Source organism: Ornithorhynchus anatinus, chromosome 2, assembly GCF_004115215.2.
Source record: "Ornithorhynchus anatinus isolate Pmale09 chromosome 2, mOrnAna1.pri.v4, whole genome shotgun sequence".
Taxonomy (NCBI): Eukaryota; Metazoa; Chordata; class Mammalia; order Monotremata; family Ornithorhynchidae; genus Ornithorhynchus; species Ornithorhynchus anatinus.
Genome location: NC_041729.1, coordinates 44,240,780 through 44,263,986, shown reverse-complemented (window position 1 = coordinate 44,263,986; position 23,207 = coordinate 44,240,780). Strand labels below are relative to the sequence as shown.

Below are 23,207 nucleotides of genomic sequence, written 5' to 3'. Positions count from 1 at the left end.
TAATATAAACCTACGAGGGACGTTGTCCAACCTTTTTCTTTATTTTTTTAATGACTCTGCGTTCGAAGTTGCCTTTCGTATTCCAAGATGACATCACCAGAGGCTGAAAAGATCGATGCGGGATCCACAGTCCCGACCCCTCCTTGCACTCCCCAAAACGGTCCCTCGTGCAAGGCTCGTTTGCTGATGGCGGCATCTATTCCCTCCTGGCGTTTTTTGTCTTTCGCCTCTGAAGAAGAAGATGTGTGGCCCATTCATTCAGTAGTATTTCTTGAGCGCTTACTATGTGCGGAGCACCGTACTAAGCGCTTGGAACGGACAATTCGGCCCGGAGGAAAGAGCACGGGTTTAGGAGTCCGGAGACCCGGGTTCTAATCCCCACTCTGCTGTGTGTCCCGGGACGAGTCACTTAACTTCCCTCTGCCTCAGTTTCCTCATCTGTATCGTGGGGATTCGATACCTGTTCTCCCTCCCACTTAGACCGTGAGCTCCTTGAGAGACAGGGACTGTGTCCCATCTTGTATCCACCCTAGCGCTCAGTAGAGTGCTCGGCACAGAGTATGCACTTAACGGATACTACGGTGACTGTTAATTATTGGGACCGACATCTTCTTAGGGTCTGAGCAAACTATTTAAGGCAGTGAAACTCGCAAGTAGTTACCAAACCCTACATCGGATGACGGCCTTAGATGTCCTCGTCATCTCCACAAGCACCGAGTAACGAGCGCGTCGGTTCCGCCCCGGCGTTATTTAAAGAGCGAAGGTAACTGGAGCTTCCCGGAGCCGAGAGCTTTCCTCACTCTCCCCTCTCTCCTTCGGCAAAGGAAAAGATAGGGGGCAAACGTTAGGTTTATTCCTGGTGGTCCTGCTTAATTTATTTTAGGCCCCAAGCTTTTGGGTCAGAGATATTTTTCATGTCTTTATCAGTAAATGAGGACGTTGTAGATTTTCCGTTTCGTTTATTTCACCTGTACAGTGGAGAGTGTTTATCCTTACTTTTTTTGCCAATCTCACAGCCCCTAATTGGGTGGACGCCGTTCTCTTAGCCAAAGGTGACTTAAAATGAAAGCAGTGAGATAGGGATCGGCCTGGTCAATAGGATTCTGTTTTTTTCTGGGATGGCGAGTGATGATGGAGTCTCTAGTCAAGGATGACAGAAGGGATTCGGTTTTGAGACTGGATGAAGGAATTGATTACAGAACTGGTGGTTTGCACAGTGTTACTTCGGTCAGTCGTATTTATTGAGCGCTTACTTTGTCCTTGAAACAGTACAACCTAGTTGGTAGACATGCTCCTTGCCTACAACGATCTTACAGTCTAGAGGGAGTTGGACTTAGACTTGCAGCTCGGACTCACTTGTTTCTACCAATCGTATTCCTGCTGGGGTGGTGGGTGCAATTTACAAGGATGCAGCAAACTCCAAAATGCATGCAGTGGCTCTTTTTCTTTTTTTCCATGCAGTACCCATCTGTGGCTAGCACGATGGCCTGATCAATCAATGTTGACCAGCGATATCCCAGAGAGAATTAGCTCACAGCTACTGGGAACATCCATTCGGCCGTCAGTGAGAGAGACACAAATTCGGGTTCCTGCTCCTGCCACCTAGCAAGGGGTAGAACTGTTATAAGTTCCGTGTCCACCACGGTGGCTAAAATCGAGGCTGGGATTCTAGCAGAACACAACAGCAGCCGCAGGACAAGGTAAATTAAAGCCCCAGTTAAACATAACCCCCGGTCGCATAATCCCGGGGCTGAAGTTGGATCAAAATGAGAAATTTGGTGTAATCGAGATTTTGAAGAGCGTGATTATCCAGAATCTTCACCTCTTTTAATTTCCTTTAGAGGTAGAGGACAGCGGAACGACCCATGACCAACCTGAGGGAGGAAATGCATACTCTATTAGAAACTGAAGTTTTGATGGAGGAAGGAATGGACACTCTTAACCTCTCTCTGAAAGCACTTAAAAACAGTAAGGCCTCCCAAGGCTGTGGAAAGGCTTTAGTGCTGGAGGGCTGTGGGAAAATGCCTCTTGAATAATAATGGGTAATTATGATATTCTATAGGTGCTGGGATGGACGGGTGGACCTTTCTCAGGCTCTTCTGAAAATAATACTAATAATTATGGTATTTGCCAGGTGCTTACTATGTGCCAAGCACTGTTCTAAGCTCTGGGGTAGATGTGAGGTGATCAGGTTCTCCCACGTGGGGCTCAGTCTTTATTCCCATTTTACAGATGAGGTCACTGAGGCACAGAGAAGTTGTGAATGGCTTGCCCAAGGTCGCAAAGCAGACCAGTGTGGAGCCGGGATAACCCAAATCCTCTGATTCCCAAGCCTGTGCCCTTTCCACTAATAATAATGATGATGATATTTCTTAAGCGCTTACTGTGCTCCGGGCACTGTACTAAGTGCTGGGGTGGATACAACCAGATCAAGTTGGACAGAGCTCAAGAGGGGCTCACAGTTTCAATCCCCATTTTACAGATGAGGTGACTGAGGCACAGAAAAGCAAAGCGATTTCCCCAGGGTCACATAGCAGACAAATGGTGGATCCAGGATTAGAACTCATGACTTTCCGACTCCCAGCCCTGTGCTCTATCTATGCCATGCACTAAGCCACGCTGATAATAACAAGAATAATAATGATGGTATTTGTTAAGTGCTTACTACGTGCCAAGCTCTGTGGTAGATACAAGCTAATCGTAACAGCTAAAAGCCCGTCAATGGGCAGGGATTGCCTCTATCTCTTGCTGAATTGCACATTCCAAGCGCTTAGTACAGTGCTCGGCACCTAGTAAGCGCTCAATAAATACTACTGAATATTAATGTTGGTGCTTGCTAAGATACAAGGTAATCGGGTTGTCCCACGTGGGGCTCATAGACAATTCCCATTTTACAGATGAGGGAACTGAGGCCAGGAGAAGTGAAGTGACTTGCCCAAAGTCACACAGCAGACAAGTGGCCGAGGCAGGATTAGAACCCAAGACCTTTGACTCTTAAGTCTGTGCTCTTTTCAATAAGCCACGCTGCTGACACTGCAGCTTCTCGATTTCCCATTGCCTGGTCCAGGAGACGGGGGCGTGGAATGTGTACCTTTCGGGTTGTAGGATGCTCCCCCAAGCACTTAGTCCAGCGCTCCGCGCACATTGAACGCGCAATAAATACGAATGAACGAGCCCGTTTTTGGGTGGGGATTGTGTCTCTCTGTTGCCGAACTGTTCTTTCCGAGGGCCTAGTACGGTGCCCTGCACACAGTAAGCGCTCGGTAAATAGGCTTGAATGAACGAGTGAGTGAGTGAGTGTTGGTGGGGCCGTGTTTCTGATCCGCACGGATGGCACCCGAGGGGCCGACAGTCAGCCCCGGGCCCGGGGCCCCCTTGGGTTTCCCCCTTTCTTTCTTTTATTTCCCCTGTCCCTTGCAGCAGGTCCCGTCGGGGCTGGGGCTGGGGTTGGGGCTGGGAGCTGGGGCTGGGAATGGAGTTGGGTTGGGGTTAGGGCTGGGGCTGGGCCAGTGATGGGTTGGGGCTGGTGATGATTTGGGGCTGGGGCTGGAGTTGGGTTGGGGGCTGGGCTGGGGATGAGTTGGGCCTGGGGCTGGCGCTGAGGTGGGGCGGGGGCTGGGGATGAGTTGGGGCTGGTGCTGAGGTGGGGTGGGGGCTGGTGCTGAGGTGGGGCGGGGGCTGGGCTGGGGGCTGGTGATGGGTTAGGGCTGGGGCTGGTGATGGGATGGGGCTGGAGTTGGGCCTGGGGCGGGGGCTGGGGATGAGTTGGGGCCGGTGATGGGTTGGGGGCTGGTGCTGGGTGGGGGCTGGGGATGGGTTGGGGGCTGGTGGTGGGTTGAAGTTGGGACTGGGCTGGGGCTGGGGCTGAGTTGGGGCTGGTGATGGGTTGGGGCTGGAGTTGGGCCTGGGGCTGGTGCTGAGGTGGGGCGGGGGCTGGGGATGAGTTGGGGCCGGGATGGGTTGGGGGCTGGGGCTGAATTGGGGCTGGTGGTAGGTTGGAGCTGGGGCTGGGCTGGGGCTGGGGCTGGGGCTGATGATGGGTTGGGGCTGGAGTTGGGCCTGGGGCTGGTACTGAGGTGGGGCGGGGGCTGTGGATGAGTTGGGGCTGGGGCTGGTGCTGAGGTGGGGCAGGGGCTGGGCTGGGGGCTGGTGATGGGTTAGGGCTGGGGCTGGGGCTGAGTTGGGGCCCGGTGATGGGTTGGGGCTGGAGTTGGGCCTGGGGCTGGTGCTGAGGTGGGGCCCGGTGATGGGTTGGGGCTGGAGGTGGGCCTGGGGCGGGGGCTGGTGATGGGTTGGAGCTGGGGCTGGGCTGGGGCTGGGGCTGACTTGGGGCTGGTGCTGGGATGGGGATGAGTTGGGGTGGGGGCTGGGGGCTGGTGATGGGTGGGGGTGGGGCTGGGGCTGAATTGGGGCTGGTGCTGGGCTGGGGGCTGAGTTGGGGATGGTGATAGGACCGGGATGAGTTGGGGCGGGGGCTGGGGATGAGTTGGGGCTGGGGATGGGTTGAGGGCTGGGGCTGGGGCTGAGTTGGGGCTGGTGCTGGGGACGGCGCAGGGGCTGGGCTGGGGGTTGAGTTGGGGCTGGTGATGGGACGGGGATGAGTTGGGGCGGGGGCTGGGGGCTGGTGATGGGTTGGGGCTGGGGCGGGGGATGGCGCAGGGGCTGGGCTGGGGGTTGAGTTGGGGCTGGTGATGGGATGGGGCTGGGGCGGGGATGAGTTGGGACGGGGGCTGGGGGCTGGGGCTGAATTGGGGCTGGTGATGGGTTGGGGTTGAGTTGGGGCGGGGGCTGGGGGCTGGTGATGGGTTGGGGCTGGGGCTGGGGTGGGGATGAGTTGGGGCTGGGGCTGGGGATGGCGCAGGGGCTGGGCTGGGGGTTGAGTTGGGGCTGGTGATGGGACGGGGATGAGTTGGGGCGGGGGCTGGGGGCTGGTGATGGGTTGGGGCTGGGGCTGGGGTGGGGATGAGTTGGGGCTGGGGCTGGGGATGGCGCAGGGGCTGGGCTGGGGGTTGAGTTGGGGCTGGTGATGGGACGGGGATGAGTTGGGGCGGGGGCTGGGGGCTGGTGATGGGTTGGGGCTGGGGCTGGGGTGGGGATGAGTTGGGGCTGGGGCTGGGGATGGCGCAGGGGCTGGGCTGGGGGTTGAGTTGGGGCTGGTGATGGGTTGGGGATGAGTTGGGGCGGGGGCTGGGGGCTGGTGATGGGTTGGGGCTGGGGCTGGGGTGGGGATGAGTTGGGGCTGGGGCTGGGGATGGCGCAGGGGCTGGGCTGGGGGTTGAGTTGGGGCTGGTGATGGGACGGGGATGAGTTGGGGCGGGGGCTGGGGGCTGGTGATGGGTTGGGGCTGGGGCTGGGGTGGGGATGAGTTGGGGCTGGGGCTGGGGCTGGGCTGGGGGTTGAGTTGGGGCTGGTGATGGGACGGGGATGAGTTGGGGCGGGGCTGGGGGCTGGTGATGGGTTGGGGCTGGGGCGGGGGATGGCGCAGGGGCTGGGCTGGGGGTTGAGTTGGGGCTGGTGATGGGATGGGGCTGGGGCGGGGATGAGTTGGGACGGGGGCTGGGGGCTGGGGCTGAATTGGGGCTGGTGATGGGTTGGGGTTGAGTTGGGGCGGGGGCTGGGGGCTGGTGATGGGTTGGGGCTGGGGCTGGGGTGGGGATGAGTTGGGGCTGGGGCTGGGGATGGCGCAGGGGCTGGGCTGGGGGTTGAGTTGGGGCTGGTGATGGGACGGGGATGAGTTGGGGCGGGGGCTGGGGGCTGGTGATGGGTTGGGGCTGGGGCTGGGGTGGGGATGAGTTGGGGCTGGGGCGGGGGATGGCGCAGGGGCTGGGCTGGGGGTTGAGTTGGGGCTGGTGATGGGACGGGGATGAGTTGGGGCGGGGGCTGGGGGCTGGTGATGGGTTGGGGCTGGGGCTGGGGTGGGGATGAGTTGGGGCTGGGGCTGGGGCTGGGCTGGGGGTTGAGTTGGGGCTGGTGATGGGACGGGGATGAGTTGGGGCGGGGGCTGGGGGCTGGTGATGGGTTGGGGCTGGGGCGGGGGATGGCGCAGGGGCTGGGCTGGGGGTTGAGTTGGGGCTGGTGATGGGATGGGGCTGGGGCGGGGATGAGTTGGGACGGGGGCTGGGGGCTGGGGCTGAATTGGGGCTGGTGATGGGTTGGGGTTGAGTTGGGGCGGGGGCTGGGGGCTGGTGATGGGTTGGGGCTGGGGCTGGGGTGGGGATGAGTTGGGGCTGGGGCTGGGGATGGCGCAGGGGCTGGGCTGGGGGTTGAGTTGGGGCTGGTGATGGGACGGGGATGAGTTGGGGCGGGGGCTGGGGGCTGGTGATGGGTTGGGGCTGGGGCTGGGGTGGGGATGAGTTGGGGCTGGGGCTGGGGATGGCGCAGGGGCTGGGCTGGGGGTTGAGTTGGGGCTGGTGATGGGACGGGGATGAGTTGGGGCGGGGGCTGGGGGCTGGTGATGGGTTGGGGCTGGGGCTGGGGTGGGGATGAGTTGGGGCTGGGGCTGGGGCTGGGCTGGGGGTTGAGTTGGGGCTGGTGATGGGACGGGGATGAGTTGGGGCGGGGGCTGGGGGCTGGTGATGGGTTGGGGCTGGGGCGGGGGATGGCGCAGGGGCTGGGCTGGGGGTTGAGTTGGGGCTGGTGATGGGATGGGGCTGGGGCGGGGATGAGTTGGGACGGGGGCTGGGGGCTGGGGCTGAATTGGGGCTGGTGATGGGTTGGGGTTGAGTTGGGGCGGGGGCTGGGGGCCGGAGCTGGGGCTGGGTGGGGGGCTGATGCTGGGGGCTGGTGATGCGCGGGGGCTGGGGCCGAATTGGGGGGTCTGGTGGGCGCTGCCGCTTTAAGCGGGGGCGGGGACGGGGGCGGGCGGCAGCTTGGGTCCCGGAGCCATGGGGCCTCCCGCTCCCGCCGCTGCCGCCAGGGCCGCCAGTCCTGCCAGTCCTGCCGCTCCTGCTGCTCCGGGGGTCGGGGGATCGGCGGGGGCGGCGGCGGCGGCCCCTTGGCAGGTAGGGGGGGAGGGGAAGGGGGGAGGGGGAAGGGCAGAGGGGTCCCCCAGAGCCCCCCCAACCCCCTCCCCGCGCGTGGGAAAGCGGAGGCCTGCGGTCGGGAGGAGCAAAGAAGGCAGAGGCGGCGGGCGGGACAAGATTTCCCTTCCTCCCCCCCCCCCACCAACCCGATCTCCCTCCCCCGCCCCCATCGCTTCCCCGGGCGGAAAAGCGAAGGCGGCTTTAGAGTTGTCCCTCGGCGGACGCCGTAGCGCGGAACCCGGGCTGCGCCAACGGCCCTCGGACGGCGGCAACAAAGGAGGAGGAGGGAAGCGCGGCCCGGGAGGACCGGGGAGGCCGGAGGCCGGACGGGGTTCGGGGGGTTCGGGGGCTCGGGGCGGCCGGCGGCCGCTCCCCACCCCCTCCGCCATCCCGCCGCTTTGGGGTCCGCCGGCCCGGCCACACCGACCAGGTAGGGGAGGCGGCGGCGGCGGCCGTCACAGCGCCCCCTAGCGGCGGCGAAGGCCACAGCGCCCCCTCGCGGCGACCACAACGCCCCCTCGCGGCGGCCACAGCGCCCCCCCTCGCGGCGGCCACAGCGCCCCTCTCCAGCCGCAGCGCCCCCTCGCGGCGGCCACCGCGCCCCCCCCCCCCCGCGGCGGCCACAGCGCCCCCCTCCAGCCACAGCGCCCCCTCGCGGCGGCGCCACCGCAGCAGCCCGCGCGATGATGCTGTTGGTATTTAAGAATAATGATGGTATTTCTTACATGCTTACTGTGTGCCCAGCACTGTTCTAAGCACTGGGGTACGTACAGCCTAATCAGGTTGTCCCACGTGGGGCTTGCAGTCTTTATTCCCCTTTCACAGATGAGGGTACTAAGGCCCAGAGAAGTTAAGCGACTTGCCCGATGTCATACCGTAGACAAGTGGCGGAGCTGGGATTAGAACCTCTGACTTCCAAGCCCGGGCTCTTTCCACTAAGTCATGCTGCTTAGCAGTAGTAATGCTTTCCGCCCTTCAGAGCCTTAGCGAAGGGACACCTCATCCAAGAGGCCTTCCCAGACTAAGCCCCACTTTTCCTCATCTCCCACTCCCTTCTGCGGCACCTCACTTGCTCCCTTTGCTCTTACTCCGCCCCACAGCACTTATGTACATATCTGTAATTCTATTTCTTTGTGTTGATGTCAGTTGCTTTGTACCGATGTCTGTCTCCCCCCTCCACACCCCCCAGACTGTGAGCTTGTTGCGGGGCGGGAATGTCTGTCCTTATGGCTGTATTGTACTTTCCCAAGTGCTTAGTATAGTCTTCTGCACGTAGTAAGCACTCAATAATTACGATTGAATGAACGAATGAATAATAGGTGCTGAGCGCTTACTGTGCCCTAAACTTTGGGGTAGATCCAGTGCCCTCAAGTCAGCATCAAAGGGAGCAGGTTTCTGGGAACATATACTATCTGTGGGATGGTCGGGCGACCTGGCCAACAACGAGGAGGTTGGCCTGCTTTTTCATACCGAGAGATTCAGTTGTATCGATTGAGCGCTTACTGTGTGCAAAGCACTTTACTAAGCGCTTGGGAGAGTACAGTATAACAACAAACAGACACATTCCCTGCCCACAGTGAGCTCACTGCCACAGGCCCCACTGCCCCCAGCTTTATCCCCGCAGCCTCTGCTCTCCATGAAAGTCTTGGGCCTTTTAAATAACTACTGGAGTTGACCATAGCAGAGCTAATGCAGGCGGTAGCTTAATGAAGCACTTGAGGCCCATAAAGCCCATATCCAGTGGTCACTTGGTAGTCACTAAGTGCCCGTCCTTGAGGTGTTAAAGATCCAGGCAAGTTTACAAGCAAGTTTAACCTAGATAATAATAATGATGGCATTTGTTAAGCGCTTACTGTGTGAAAAGAACTGTTCTAAGCGCTGGAGAGGATACAAGGTGATCAGGTTGTCCCACATGGGGCTCCCAGTCTTAATCCCCATTTTACAGATGAGGTCACTGAGGCACAGAGAAGTGAAGTGACTTGCCCCAAGTCACCCAGCTGACAAGCGGCGGAGCCGGAATTGGAACCCATGAACTCTGACTCCCAAGCCCGTGCTCTTTCCACTGAGCCACGCTGCTTCTCTTCCAGGCAGTCAGCTCGGTGAACCACCTTGCTTGTATTTATCATTCTGCAGTTCTGGTCCAGAAAATCGGGGGCCTCCTGGGGAAGCATGATTCAAGGTATAGTGGATAGATCCCAGGCCTGGGAGTCAGAAGGTAATGAGTTCTAATAATGACTCTGCCACTTGTCTGTTGCGTGACTTGGAGCCAGTCACTTCACTTCTCTGGGCCTCACTTACCTCATCTGCAAAATGGGGACTGAGCCCGGGAGCCCCACAAGGGACAGGGACTGCATCCAACCTGATTTACATGTATCCACCCCAGGGCTTAGAACAGTGCCTGGCACATAGAAAGCGCTTAAAAAATACCAGCTTTATTATTATTCCCAGTTTCCTGTCTGACTCTCTAGACTGAAAGCCCCTTGTGAGCAGGGAACATGCCTGCCAACTCTGTTGTATTTTACTCCCCCAGGGATTTTAACTAGGCCTTGAAACACTCCCCCCCCCGCCCCTTAATAAGGCATTCTGATTGTCATACTTGACACCCTCTCCCTCTACCCCCCCTTACTAAGGCATTGTGACTGTCATACTTGACAGTGACTTTGGGAATGGGTGAGGTCACAGTGGTGCCTGCTGCTGTTGTGGCTTCAATGATATTATGCCCAGTGACCCCAGGCTGTACCCATTCTCCCTGTCAGCGATGTCACAATGCATACCAGCGGGCACAGCGTGAAAGAGTGTGAGTGGCTGAAAGCATAATTCAAGCACTTGTCCTTTCGGCTGTCCCGCAGCAGGCCATACCTGTACCTCTTCTCTCAACTTTAAAATGAAGTCCTAGGAAACACAGGCGGTCCCGGGTGTGGTCCCTTGCCGAAGTAGCCAGAGTGCTAACTTTGGACAGCACCCTTAGTGGCTTTCCTAAAAAGCAAGGGGCAAGAAAAAGTGCGTGACTTTTATTTTGTGGTCACAGTATGCCTCTTCAACAAGGGACACTTTTGGGATATGCCGTTTAATCAGTAGGCATCTTTGAACAGAAGATTGTCGGGGTAGCGAGGAGAGAAACATCAGATGTGAGAGGCATATTGAGCTTGAAAGGGGGGAAGAATGAGTGTCGTTTCAGAAAGTTTTTTATTTCCCAGTTTATTGCTTTGTAGTTTTTTTGTACTCTGTAGAACATATTGAGGCACTTGAAAGCAAATTCTTAATATGTATCGCATGTCAGTAATGTGGTAGCTGTATAATCAGGAGTGAACAGAAGAGTGGATGTTCATTTATTTAGAGCTTGCTGAAAGGAAAATGAAACCTGAAAGTTGATACTAAAAAGCTTATTTGGTAAATTACAATTAAAAAAAAAAATTCAGGTGGACAAAGCCTCTAGCCTTTGTGCATGATTTTTACATTGATCAAACAGGAAGTCATCTCTACTCATTCATCATTGGAATGGATGTTTGTAAGTTAAAGGAGAAAGCGATAAATTACAATAGGAAAAAATACACTAGCAAATGTTTAGAAGGTAGCAGAATTGTTAAACACCGATTGGAAAATGGTAATACTCTCCAACTCAGAGCATGTAGATTATTAGCAGGTACCATGCTTTGATTTCTTTTGAATCAAAGAAAAACCTGTTGAGTTGCTTGAAATGAATAAATCTGTTCAAACAAAGCTGGATTTGGGGTTTAATATTGCAATCCGCAGACAGCATCTAACTTTTTTGGGAAGCAGCATGACCTAGTGGAAAGAGTGTGGGCCTATGGGTCAGAGACGGGGTTCTCTTCCTGTCTCTGCCGCTTATCTGCTGCATGGGCAAGTCACTTCTCTGTGCCTCAGTTTCCCCATCTACACAATGGAGATTAAATCCTACTCCCTCCTACCTAGACTGTGAGCCCCATGTTGGACAGGAACTGTGTCCAAACTGATAAGCTTGAATCTACTCCAGTACTTAGACTGTACCATTATTACTATTATTATTACTACTATTATTATTTTTGCCTCCATGTTGCTTCATGACCCTGGTTTAGAAAAAGGAAAGGGGGTGCTATCTAGGAAACTGGGGTTCCTCTGCCAAATAACCCTTGGCTAAGACAGAGTAAAGTGTGAAGTTCTCACTGCTCTGATGCATGTTTCAATCCCAGTATCTTCACTCGATTCTTTCCTTTGCTCATTCTTTCACTCACAGCAGCTGGAGCCTTGATTATCCAACTTCTTGCAATCTCCACTGTTTTATACAATGGAAGTGAGTCTTCCTTAGCAATAGTGTACTAACTAGATCCAGGCCTCAGGCGGGCAGTAAGCCGCCTCTCTTTATATTTTTCCTTTCACTGTCCCTATCCTAAAACAGGTTTTTGGGGAAATCGTGATTCCCCCACTTTTCCAAGCTAGTATAGTGCAGCGTATGGGTTTTAAGCCTTTTCTGCTCTGCTTACTTCCACGGTGTGCCCCCTCTGACTGGGGCTCTGTAAAGTGATGAGGATTGATTACCCAGTTACCCATAGCAAGCCGTGTGTAGCATTTGGACTGGCTGGGGGTGGGGTTTATCACACTGCCCTGGGTGAGGCTCTACAACCTGATGATAATAATATTTAAGTGTTTATAATGTCCCAAGCACTGTACTAAGCACTGGGTTAAATAGAAGATAATCAGGTCAGACCCAGTCCCTGACCCACATGGGGCTCACAGTCGAAGGGAAAGAGATCAGGTATGTGGTCCCCATTTTATGGATGAGGAAACTGAGGCACAGGGAAGTCAAGTGATTGCCCAAGGTTACACGGCAGGCAAGTGGCAGAACCGGAATTAGAACCCAGGTAAAGGCAGCCTGATAAAAGGATGACTCATCCAGATAGGGTGAGGATGCTCCCTGTTTTGGAGAGGTGGTACCCATTAGCCAGATAATTGCTGAGGTCAGGCCTTCAAGTCCTGTGATGGTATTCTGCCCCTGAAAAGGCCGCTCTTGGCAGCATATCCCTGGCTCTGTTGATCCTGCTCTTTTCTGGCTCCAGGTTGTCTAACTGTGCAAAGGACAACTGGGTATTTATTGGTGCTGTGCTTTGAGGTGTCTTTTGCTTTCCTCTTGCTTTTTGCAGTGAAGTGGAAAAGAAGTCTCCCACCCCACCCAACTTTAAGAAGCCAACCTGAATGTCATACTCAGTGATGGCTTTCCAAAATGGATGAGGCCACGGTGGTGTCCACTGCTGTTAGGGTCTCACTCCGTGGCCTCAGGCTGGACCCCATTTTCCTTACCAGCTGTCTCCCATTCCATGGCATTGGGACGGGCAATACTGGGTGAGGGGGCGGGCGGCTGGGCCCTAATCACAACCGCTAAGCAGTATGGCGTAGTAGAAACAGCATGGCATATTGGATAGACCCCGGGCCTGGGAGTCGGAAGGTCAGGGTCCTAATCCCTGCTCTGTCACGTGTCTGCTGTGTGACCTTGGGCAAGTAACGTAACTTCTGTGCCCCAGCTATCTCATCTGTAAAATGGAGATTAAGACTGTGAGCCCCATGAGAGACAGGGACTGCGTCCAACCCGATTTGGCTACATCCACCCCAGCACTTAGTACAGTGCCTGGTACATAGTAAGCCCTTAACAAATACCATAACTATTAATTATTATTACTCAAAAACCAACTGTAGAACAGTGTCCCAATGGAAGCAGGGCAAACCTTGACCCCCCCCCCCCCCTTAACCATCGCTGCCTGAACAGTGCTCACCTGAACAGTGGTGCCACTGTATTTTCATGGCTGCAGTGTGCCTCGGATTCTCCCTATACGCTCGTAGGCACAGCATCACTGTTGGCAGCTGTTTTTGAAGCCCGAAGACAGGTCGGCCTTGGCAAGTGAGGCCTCTGCCCAGAGCTCACTGAAAAAGGGGCTAGGAGAATTAGTCCCCTTCTGAGTGATAGCCAAGGGAAAGGGGGCTCAGGTGAGGAGGAAGAAAAGTCACCCCTCCAGACAACCCCCCTTCCTCCTTGGTGGCATCTCTGCGAGTAGGGGCATTGGTGAGGGAATATGTTTCTCAGACTCACAGTTGCTCAGACACAGCCTTTGCTAACAGTCTACCTTTTCCTTAGGTTAAGTATTCTCATGGCCCCGACTCTGTTCTCTTAAGAGAAAGAAACTAACTCGAAAGAAAAATGGCGTTTGTGGCAACCCAAGGGGCCACGGTGGTTGACCAAACCACGTTGATGAAAAAGTACCTTCAGTTTGTAGCTGCTCTGACGGATGTAAATACACGTAAGTTGAGTTTTCTGTTACTTAGGAGAGGGCATGGTGATACGTTGGTTTTCATTTGGTCTTGATTGTGGAGAAGCAACATGATGAGCATTATCTGTTGGAGCCCTACAAAGGTATAAAAGGTGTGTTTTTGTGTGAGTGTGTGCGTTTGTGTGTGCGTGTGCTCACTGAAGACATGCATGTATTTGAGTGGAGCTAGGGACTCAAGTACCTTTTATCTAGGGCTATGATATTCAAACTGATAAGATCTGATGGCTTCTGTGTCTCTTTTTAAAATTTAAATGCAAGCATTAAGTTCTTAAAATCATTCTTCAATAATTGCATTCTTTTATAGCGGATGAAACCAAATTGAAAATGATGCAAGAAGTTAGTGAAAATTTTGAGGTACGTTTTAAACTTTCAACTTTTGAAGCCAGTCGCCATGGTGGTGCCCATATGTAATGGTGGTCTCTGAGTTTTTAGTTTGCTATTTAATTTCCTTCTAAACTAGCATTTGCAAAAATGTTACTCACTGTCTTTGTTTCCAGGATTTTATTCCAACTGCTTATAGAACATTATTGCAGATGACAACAAACAGGATGCACACTTAAAGTTCAGAGCTTTGCTCAGATGGCAGTTACTTGTGACTTTGACTGTTCCTATGTACAGTCACAAAAACATGCTGATCTTGAATTTGGAAAATAACACCTATGGGCAAATACTTGGGTCATACATTATTAGAATTCATTTGAAGACCAGGAGATCTTGGGAGAATTGCTTTCCCTTTATGGAGTCAGATTTACTGATCAAATAATTAGAAGATGTGACTTTTCCTCTAGTAAGGAAGTGTCTTTCCTTTACAAAACTGTAAAATAGAAATCTCTGTAATGAAAAAAATTCTGAGCAGCCAGGACTAGAACTGTCCAGAAAACCACCAGCTCAACTCCAGAGGAATGGCTAGGAAGTTACTGCCATTAACATTTTGGTTTGTGATGGAACAATTTAATACGGTGTGTTAATTGAGGGGATGTCCCTGAAACCATGAACTGTCCTCATAAAATTGAAGATATCCACTCTGTCAGACTTAAAGGTACTTGTTAACAGCGTCAGGCACTGTATTAAGCACCAGTCTAGTTACAAGATAATCAGGTAAGACACAGTCCCTGTCCCACATGGGCCTCACAGTCTAAATTGGTTACAGAGGAGGATTTAATCCCCATTTTGCAGATGAAGTTACTGAGGCACAAAGAAATTAACCAATTTGCCCAAGATCACACTGGAGGCAAGTGGCAGAGCCATGGTTAGAACCCAGGTCCTCTGCCTCCCTGGCCTGCTTCCCATGTCCCACACTTTCGTGACTGAAGACAAAAGTACAGTACCGCCAAGCTGGATTGGAAGTGATGGTCAAATGGCTGTGTCCAACCTGATTATCTTGTATCTACCCCAGCGTTTTGAATAGTGCTTGTCACATAGTGAGCACTTAACCAAATACCATCGGAAATAGCTAGAGCTGATGTTTGAGCTGCAAATTTGGGATTTGGGGTGCCGGCCCGCTCTCTTTAACTGCATACATAAAAAACTGAGCCACGTCCACATGCTCAGATTACTCACTTCCTTTGTTACCCCAACTCGCTCAGGGGATCGGTTTTGTTTTCTGTGGCAGTGGTGGTGCTGCTGTCAGCCCAGGCCCCTGACCACTGTGGCAACTCTCCAGAGCCCCAGGACGGTAGAGCTGCAGCCTGGGCTGCGGAGGAAAGTGGGAACTGGTCCAGGGAAGCATGGCAACTTCCTGAATTGGGGCACGGGGACAGAGGCGAGAGAGAGCCGGGTAGCAGCGCGTGTGTGAGGATGGTGGTGGGCAGGTGAGGAAGCTTTGGCATCCACTTCCCGGGGGGCAAGGGAAACTGATTCAGGAACGGGCAGGAAAATGGTCTTGGACCCAGCTTCCTGACTTCATCCTTGTGAATAATTGGCGAGAACAAGCGTATTGTTCGTGAAAGCTGGAAATTAGTATTGAGGGCCTGGAGCTTATCAAAATAGCCTCTTTTAAGGGCTAGAAAAGGGGATTTAATAGCTTTGCCAAGATGAGGAATTCCTCTAAAGAACGTAGATTATTTGGACTATTCAGAGGATGCTCTGTGTTGCTGATAAATACCAATGATAATTTTTAGAAATTAGAGTACATATCTTCCTACACGTGGATCAGAGCATGATACGTTTAGTCTCCCTCACTGACTAGTCATGCCTTATGGACTGAAGTTCCTTTCTGAATTTGAACTACTAAATCTCCATGTGCATGGGCATTTCTGGTTGGGTGCGGCCATGCTGGAGTCTGAGGCTAATAACCCCAGCCCATACCCTGACTCTACCACTCACCACTCTTCTCCTTGGCTGGCAAGAACAGCCCGCAGAGCCTGGGTCGGAGACAGGCAGGATTCGGTATATCTGGGGGTTCCCCCGGGCATTGGGAGAGGGTGAGAGCTTGGTCAGAGAGTGTTTGTGGGTGATTCTGGTTGTGGACAGGGAATGTGTTTATTGTTATAGTGTACTCTCCCAAGTGCTCAGTACAGAGCTTTGCACAAAGCGAATGCTCAAATATGAATGAATAAATGTTGCCAATGTGCTGTTAATGCACTACCTCAGGTTAGGGAGATTGTAGGCTTTTACTGATACAGAGAAGCCAGATTTCACCTAAATCAGAATGTTAAATGGGCCACAAACAGGTGGATTTGTCTCAGCCTGGCTAAGTGTCATGGGACTCAGTCAGTGGTATTTGAGCGCTTACTTTGTGCAAAGCATTGTACTGGACATTTGGGAGAGTACAATAATTGGCAGACACAATCTCTGCAGACAGTCTACAAGGGGAGATGAACATTAAAATATATTACAGCTAGGGGAATGGCAGACCATACAGATCGGTACATAAGTACCATGGATGGAGTGCATATGAGGTGCTTAAGGAGCATAGACTGAAGTCATAGGCAGCCAGTAGGGAGGGCAAATAGGAGGGAGAGCGAACAGAGGAAATGAGGGCTTAGTCAGGGAAAGCCTCTGAGAAGAGATGTGACTTTAATGTGACCTTTAAAGTGGGGAGGGTGGTCAATCAGGTATGAACGAGGAGGGATTTCCAGGCCAGAGAGAGGCACGGGTGAGGGGGTGGCTGTAAGGTTGAAGTATAGTGAGTAGGTTGGTGTTAGGGGAGCCAAGTGTTTGGGTAGGGTTGCAGCAGGAGGTCAGTAAGGTTAAGTTGAAGTGGGAGAGCTGATTGAGCGCCTCCAGAGCAGTGTGGGAAACCCTTGGTCCTGGCTGTGGCCAGTGACTGTGGTGCTATTGCAACTCCTTTGGGAGCTCTGGTTTGCCCTGTGCAACTTTTTTGTTGTTTTTAAATCCTTGTCAGTGGTACTTACTGAGCACCTACTATGAGCAGAACACTTTTCTGAGCCTTCGGGAGAGTACAGTACACAGAGTTAGCAGATACATTCTCTGCCCACAGTGAGCTTACAGTCTAGGGATACAAGATAATCAGATTGGATACAGTCCCTATCCTACGTGGGGCTTTCAGTCCAGGAGGGAGTAGGATGTAATTTCTGTTTTACAGATAAGGTAGCTGAGGTATAGAGAAGTCAAGTGATTTGCCCAAGATCACACAGACCAATGGCAGAGCTGGGATTAGAACCCAGGTTTCCTGTCCTCCAGGTCCATGCTGTTTTCATTAGGCCACACTGCTTCCTGTTTGATAAGGTAAAACTATTGTTGATGGCTGAGGAAGAGCATGGCAAAGAATAACTTGAAATAGGATTGGAGATGTTTACTTTGGATCCTTAACAGCTGATATCTCATTGCAGGCAGGGAATGTGGCTACCAACTCTGTTGTATTGTATTCTCCCAAGTGCTTACTACAGTGCTCTGCACACAGTAAGTGCTCAGTGAATATCATTGAGCTCTCTGTGATTCATTTTGTAGTTTACCACTAGTGTGTAAATAGTTCTTCATTTACCTTCAGTATTTATGTGGTAATACATTAATCTTGGATATTAAGAAATATGTTCAGAAAAATAAGAATGCTAAAATTGTGTTCTCAAACTGAGAGCAGAAAGTTTCTCCTCATCTTGATTCTCTTGGATTTAGACATTCACTGTCATTCTGTGGGGGTGAGGTGGGGGGGGGGAAGGAATCCTCTCTCACTTTGCATATGGTTTCACAGATGTACCTATAGTATGTGGATTATGAAAACAAGTAGAAAAATAACAGTACTTAGTTCAAAGCATGTTTTTGTTTTTGTGCAATTAGAATGTAACATCATCACCTCAGTATTCTACTTTCTTGGAACATATCATCCCTCGGTTTCTTACATTTCTTCAAGATGGAGAAGTTCAGTTTCTGCAGGAGAAACCAGCTCAGGTAATCTATTTATAATTCCATTTATCCTCTTCAAAGGGGGAAAGATGTAGTGGGACTTGTACTTTCTGGGTTATTTCACTTTTGAATGACTAAGGTTTATTTTATAGAGGAATAAGAGTCTGGTGGAGAATGAGCCATCTTGCATTTGACTTGTTTTTAGATTAGATTCAAGTTTCAAAGAAAATGTATTCTGCTTTGAAGCAAAGTATATTAATATGTGCAGAGGGGTGATTATATTGACAACTAACATTTAAGCTTCAAATTTTCTGTGACCTAAATAGTAGCACTGGATGCTTTAGATATGGATAGATTAAATGTTAATCTTAAAATGAGATAGGTTTCTGATTCGTGAATACAGTTTTGCACTTTGAGTACACTAACAGAAAGAGACCACAAACGTACTTATAGGATGATCATTCAAGACCAGTTTCCGTTTCTGGTGTCAGCATTCTCATCCTAAACATCCATTCCATTATCACCTTTTACTGATTCTACTAGTGAAGATAAGGGGCGGTAAAATTAACTACAAAGAAAGCAGGGGTGGAGGGAGAAAAGAAAGAGAAGATGCAGTCTAGTTAATCTGCTCTTCACCTACACTTGAGAGTTAACATTTCTGCAGTGAAGATTCTGATTTGCCATTACACATACCCAGTTCTCTTATAAAATAGTGATCCCGTTCCTGCCAAATGTACTTTAAGTAAAACTTCTGTTGCAGAACTTAGTCATTCTGACTGTGGGCATACCCACAACCATTTCTTCCAACTCCAAGTCCTGCCATATCCAATAGGGTTCGTCTCTCAAAAGATCTTTTTCTAGTTCCCCAACAGAGTTCTAGCTAAACATGTGTAGTGAAAGCACATGTTGAGGGAGAACCTACTTGCTGTACAAGTAAAACAATACTGTCATATTAAAGTAAAACCATTCTTTAAGGTCAAGAGGGTGGTATAGTTATACTGCCGTTGCTTCGTTTTATTTAGAAATTTGTGATGGGTGTCTAGTATGGAGTAAGCCCTTAGATTTCTTTACTCTTGAAAACGTTTACATTTTACCTTTTTAATTATTTCCTTTTTTTCCTCTCCCAACAGCAATTGCGGAAGCTAGTTCTCGAAATAATCCATAGAATACCAACTAACGAACATCTTCGTCCTCATACAAAAAACGTTCTGTCTGTGATGTTTCGCTTCCTAGAGGTATCTTCTTAAAATTTAGTCCACCTGCTATTTCTTTTACTGATGGAGTTTTCTGGTCTTTACTATTCTTAGATCTTGAACCCCTTGAGGGCCAAGGACTGTTTTTAATTCTCAGTGGAAAACTTTTTTTGTCGCAGTGCTCTCCTTGCAGTACACACTGAGAACGTACTGCTACGATTTATTAGGAGAGAGAAACAGAAAGGCAAAAGATGTTGTGAAGTATAGAAATGGGGGGGCCCAAGCAGAAAGAGTCATTTAGCATTATGATGAGAGAGTAGGGAGGGGGAGATTGGCCAGTGTAGTTATTATTTAGTTTGGGAAGAGCTGGTGAGCAGGCTAGTTTGCATTTTTCTTTCCATCTTGATTTTCACCTCAGCCTGTTCTCACTTGGGGTGAAGGCACTAATTTTTTTTTTAAATCCCCTCCGTGGCCTGTATGACAAGTGGAAGTGTGGAGGCACCCTCCCTGCCTAACTCTGTAAATCTATGACTAGAAACCTGAAATCCTTTTTAGAATGTAGGCTCCTTTCTTGGAGAGTTTCCTGCTGAAGGAGCTGTCTGTCTATTTTTATTAACTATTTTGTGGTTTCAGGTTTTCAGCTGGCAATTTCCCTCACCTCCCTTTTCCCCTCAGTCTCCCTTTTTACCCAGTGTTGAAAGTAAAAGATAAACTAAAATAAAAACTCTTACCAGCACAGCAGCAGCCCCAGCCTCCCAGGTGGTGGAGGCTTTGCTGGGGCAGGAGGGCCACATAGGCACTGGCCAGTGAGTTTTCAGTCAGTCAGTAGTGTATGAGTTCTTGCAGTGGGCAGAGTCCTGGACAAGGCTCTTGGGAGAGTACAATACAACAGAGTTGATAGGCACATTCCCTGCCCCCAGGAGCTTAGCATTTAGAGGGGGAGACAGACATTAAATTATGGAGATGCACATAATGTACATAATAGGTAATCAATCCATTTCTAAAGTGTATCCCTATAATTCTGGGCTCACGATAGAATCAATACGGTGGTAGGCCCTTTAACAGAGTAAACTTTATGCAGAATTGTGTGGGGGGTGGGCAGGCAGCAGCTAGGTCCTCAGTTGGACTGGGGTAGAGGGTAGGAGCAGGGTGCTGGTGGCCAAGGAGAGCAGATAGCTGGGTTTGGGGGTGTGGCATCCCCGGTTGCACTGCTGGAACTCCTTTTCTAGGGCTTTCACTCAGTCACTCGATCAGTGGTATTTTTTGAGCACTTAGAGTACAATGCAACAGAACTTGCATTGGGTAGGGAACATGTCTCCCAAATCTATTGTAGAGAGGCACCTTGGGCTAGTTGATAGAGTACGGGCTTGGGAGTCAGAAGAACCTACTTTCTAATCCCAGCTCCTCCAGTTGTCTGTTGTGTGACCTTGAGTAAGTAACTTGCCTTCTTAGTGCCTCAATTACCTCAGCTGTAAAATGGGGATTAAGACTGTGAGCCCAATGTGGGACAGGGACTGTGTCCAACCCAATTTGCGTATATCCACCTCAGTGCTTAATACAGTGCCTGGTACATAGTAAGCGCTTAACAAATGCCACTATTATTATTATTATCATTCTCTCCCAAATGCATACTAAAGTGCTATGCACAAATACCATTGATTGATGTGATCTCTGCCCACTGTGAGCTTGCACTCTGTAGGGCAAGACAGACAAGGAAGTGCATTATAGAAAGGGGAAATAATGAAGTATAGGAATATTTCCTTATACCGGAGTCAGATTTTGCCTGGTTCCTGCTTACTTTCAGCACTGTTTAACTCAAACTGTGATTCCCTTTCCTCTTACACCTACCCTTCCTGCCCCATCCTCCCACCTCTCTCTTCGCCACCATGCATACGTGTATCTACTGAAATACTCTTGGTAGCCAAAATTTGATCTGCAGAGTGGAGAACAGAGCAGGGGGCAAAAGAAAACAACAGAGTCCTTCAGAGGCTTTGATTGCTCTCCAGGCCGCTACTGTTGCTGTGTATTGGGTCTTGAGTTCTCATAATGGTATCTCTTCCACACTGTCACATTGCTATAAAGGCTGTTCCTTGTACAGCCTGTCATGTAGCCTCCTCCGACAATCTCTGCCGGTGAATGTTAGGTCTCATTTCGGTTTTATGCTCATTACCAATTTTAGTTTAGTCTTGATTTGTGTGAATGTATTGGGTCTGACACTGCAGTCATTTCTGTCTTCAAAAATCCTTTAGGCCAGTGAGAATTCTGGATGTGAAATTGGTTTTCATTTCCAATATGTCAAGCAAGGTTTTGTTGGAGAAATATTTTGTAGGAAGCAGTCTGATAGATTAGTTTTATGGAAAATTGTGGCTCAGTATTGTAACTATTTTTTTTTGTGATTCTAGACGGAAAATGAAGAAAATGTACTTATTTGTCTGAGGATAATTATTGAACTGCACAAGCAATTTAGGCCACCAATTACTCAAGAAGTAAGTCACTATTTATGATAAATGACCCAATTCAATTTGAGATTGAGAAGGCAGTCTTTTTATACTTTTGTCCAAGGAAACATTTTTTTATAGATTTGGAACTTTCAAATTAAAACTTTGTATAAAAATAGTCAACAAGTGTTTAGAAGATGGTTCCATATATATTGCTTTAAGTAGGTAAAATTAAGAAGCTTGCTGTATTTGTTAGATGTTTTATCATTTTTATTTTCAGCAATTTGACCTGATTTAATGAGCCTGCCTAGGACAGTAACTTTCCTGTAATATTATTCACTCCTTGATCCCACAAGTTCCCCATCGGATACAGTGTATTTTTATTCGATTTATGTGGCTTCCTTTGACCCCTGTCAATTCTAGTATTGAAAAAAGGATCTTAATTTCTGACCCAGGAGCTGTCCTGATTCTTCCTCTTTCACAGAGGAAGTGTAGAGCTTGGGAAAGGAAGATCCTATGGAGTTGGAGAAAACTCCAACTGGCCTTGATAATAAAGGAAAGGTAGCAGGAGAATTGTTACTGTAATAGCCATATCTCTGGTTGAGAGTTATCAGTTTGAGGTAGGGAGACATTTTGTGGGGCCAATCTCTCTGCCCCTTCCTCCAACTTCCACTCAACTTGGAGAAGTGAGAAGGAAATCACTTCCATTTGAGAGAAACTGAATGCCAACAGTAGCCCTAGGAGATCTTGTTATAATACTATTCATTTCCTGGATCCCTTGAATATTACTATAACCAGGATCTACCGCAGACTTTTAGAGTGCTTGGACTGAGTTTTGCTGCCTTCCATTTGGTGTCCTCAGAGGGGATTATAAGAATTACCCTCTTTAAAGTTGTGTAGCCTTTTAATATAGATGTGCTTACTTTTTAGATTCATCACTTTATGGACTTTGTGAAACAAATCTACAAGGAGCTTCCAAAAGTAGTGGTATGTGTTAAAATCCTTTTAAAAACCAACCTTATGATTTCTTGCTCTGGCATGTTTAGAATGGAAATGTCTTACTAATGAGAAAGCTACCTCCTTCACATACGCACAGCCACATGTATGTCCCAGCTGAGACCAAAGAGAAATTCACTGCTTGTGTTAACTCCATCTCCGGCTTCCCCATCTTCCCTACTGGACCTGCTGCCCTAGCCTTCCTTGGCCAGGACTCTGAAAAGCAGCATGCTTTGGACATGCTCAGTTAAAGTTCTTTCTTTCCTCCCTGCCCCTTTCCATTCCCCCTTGCTGCTGGCAAGGGATAGGACATGTCTGGCAAAGAGAGGAAAGAAAGGAGAAAAGGAGTTGGGGGAGAGGGAGCGAGCGCGAGAGAGAGCTTGCAAATGGACGAGAGTGGACTTGAAAATTGGATTTTAACTTTAGGTGTGAAGACATGTTCATTACATTGACTTGTGTGGTCTGTGCCCACTTACTTAAATCCTTTCCTTTTTAAAATTCAGACATGATTAAAATATGAAGTTCATTTCTCCATCTTGAAAATGATGACACCTTTTCTTACCATAGGATAAAGTAGTTGAATTAATCTTCTGCTATAAAAGTACTCATGCACACATCAAATTGAGAGCTATGTGATAACACCAGAACCCCGTCCTTATCTTGCTGATTATTATTAGCGACGCAGAGTTTGAACTCTAATGGTATAGAGTTTTGTTTTGTTAATGTTAAGATCATCTTGGCATATAAATCTCTTGCTATGGTGAAATATAAATATTCGTACTATTTAAGTACTCTCCTTTACAGACTAGAAAAAAAAATCAGTAGGATCAGGGAAGAGAGCTAGGATACAATTTTGTTTTCTGTAATTGCAGGCTGAAGAGTTAGCTGCATCAATAATGGTTAGATTTTTCTAAGCGCTTGTGCTTCTCACATGAA

At 49.9% G+C, this 23,207-nt stretch overlaps 1 protein-coding gene across 7 annotated transcripts in view; it reads left to right on the top strand.

Moving 5' to 3' along the window:
- Positions 1-601: 601 nt before the first annotated feature.
- Positions 602-23,207, top strand: part of LOC100080669 (transformation/transcription domain associated protein) — a 161,312-nt gene continuing 138,706 nt past the window's right edge. For 5 of the 7 annotated variants that reach the window (XM_029058772.1, XM_029058768.1, XM_029058771.1 and 2 more), the window contains exons 1-7: positions 7,365-7,452; positions 13,147-13,309; positions 13,644-13,693; positions 17,579-17,689; positions 18,775-18,879; positions 21,240-21,323; positions 22,206-22,262. In XM_029058772.1, the coding sequence (XP_028914605.1) occupies positions 13,210-13,309; positions 13,644-13,693; positions 17,579-17,689; positions 18,775-18,879; positions 21,240-21,323; positions 22,206-22,262 (507 nt within the window). In that variant the 5' untranslated portion in view covers positions 7,365-7,452; positions 13,147-13,209. Of the gene's footprint in view, positions 764-6,948; positions 7,002-7,364; positions 7,453-13,146; positions 13,310-13,643; positions 13,694-17,578; positions 17,690-18,774; positions 18,880-21,239; positions 21,324-22,205; positions 22,263-23,207 lie in introns of those variants that run through there. The other 2 variants (XM_029058767.2, XM_029058766.2) reach the window with 2 other exon arrangements.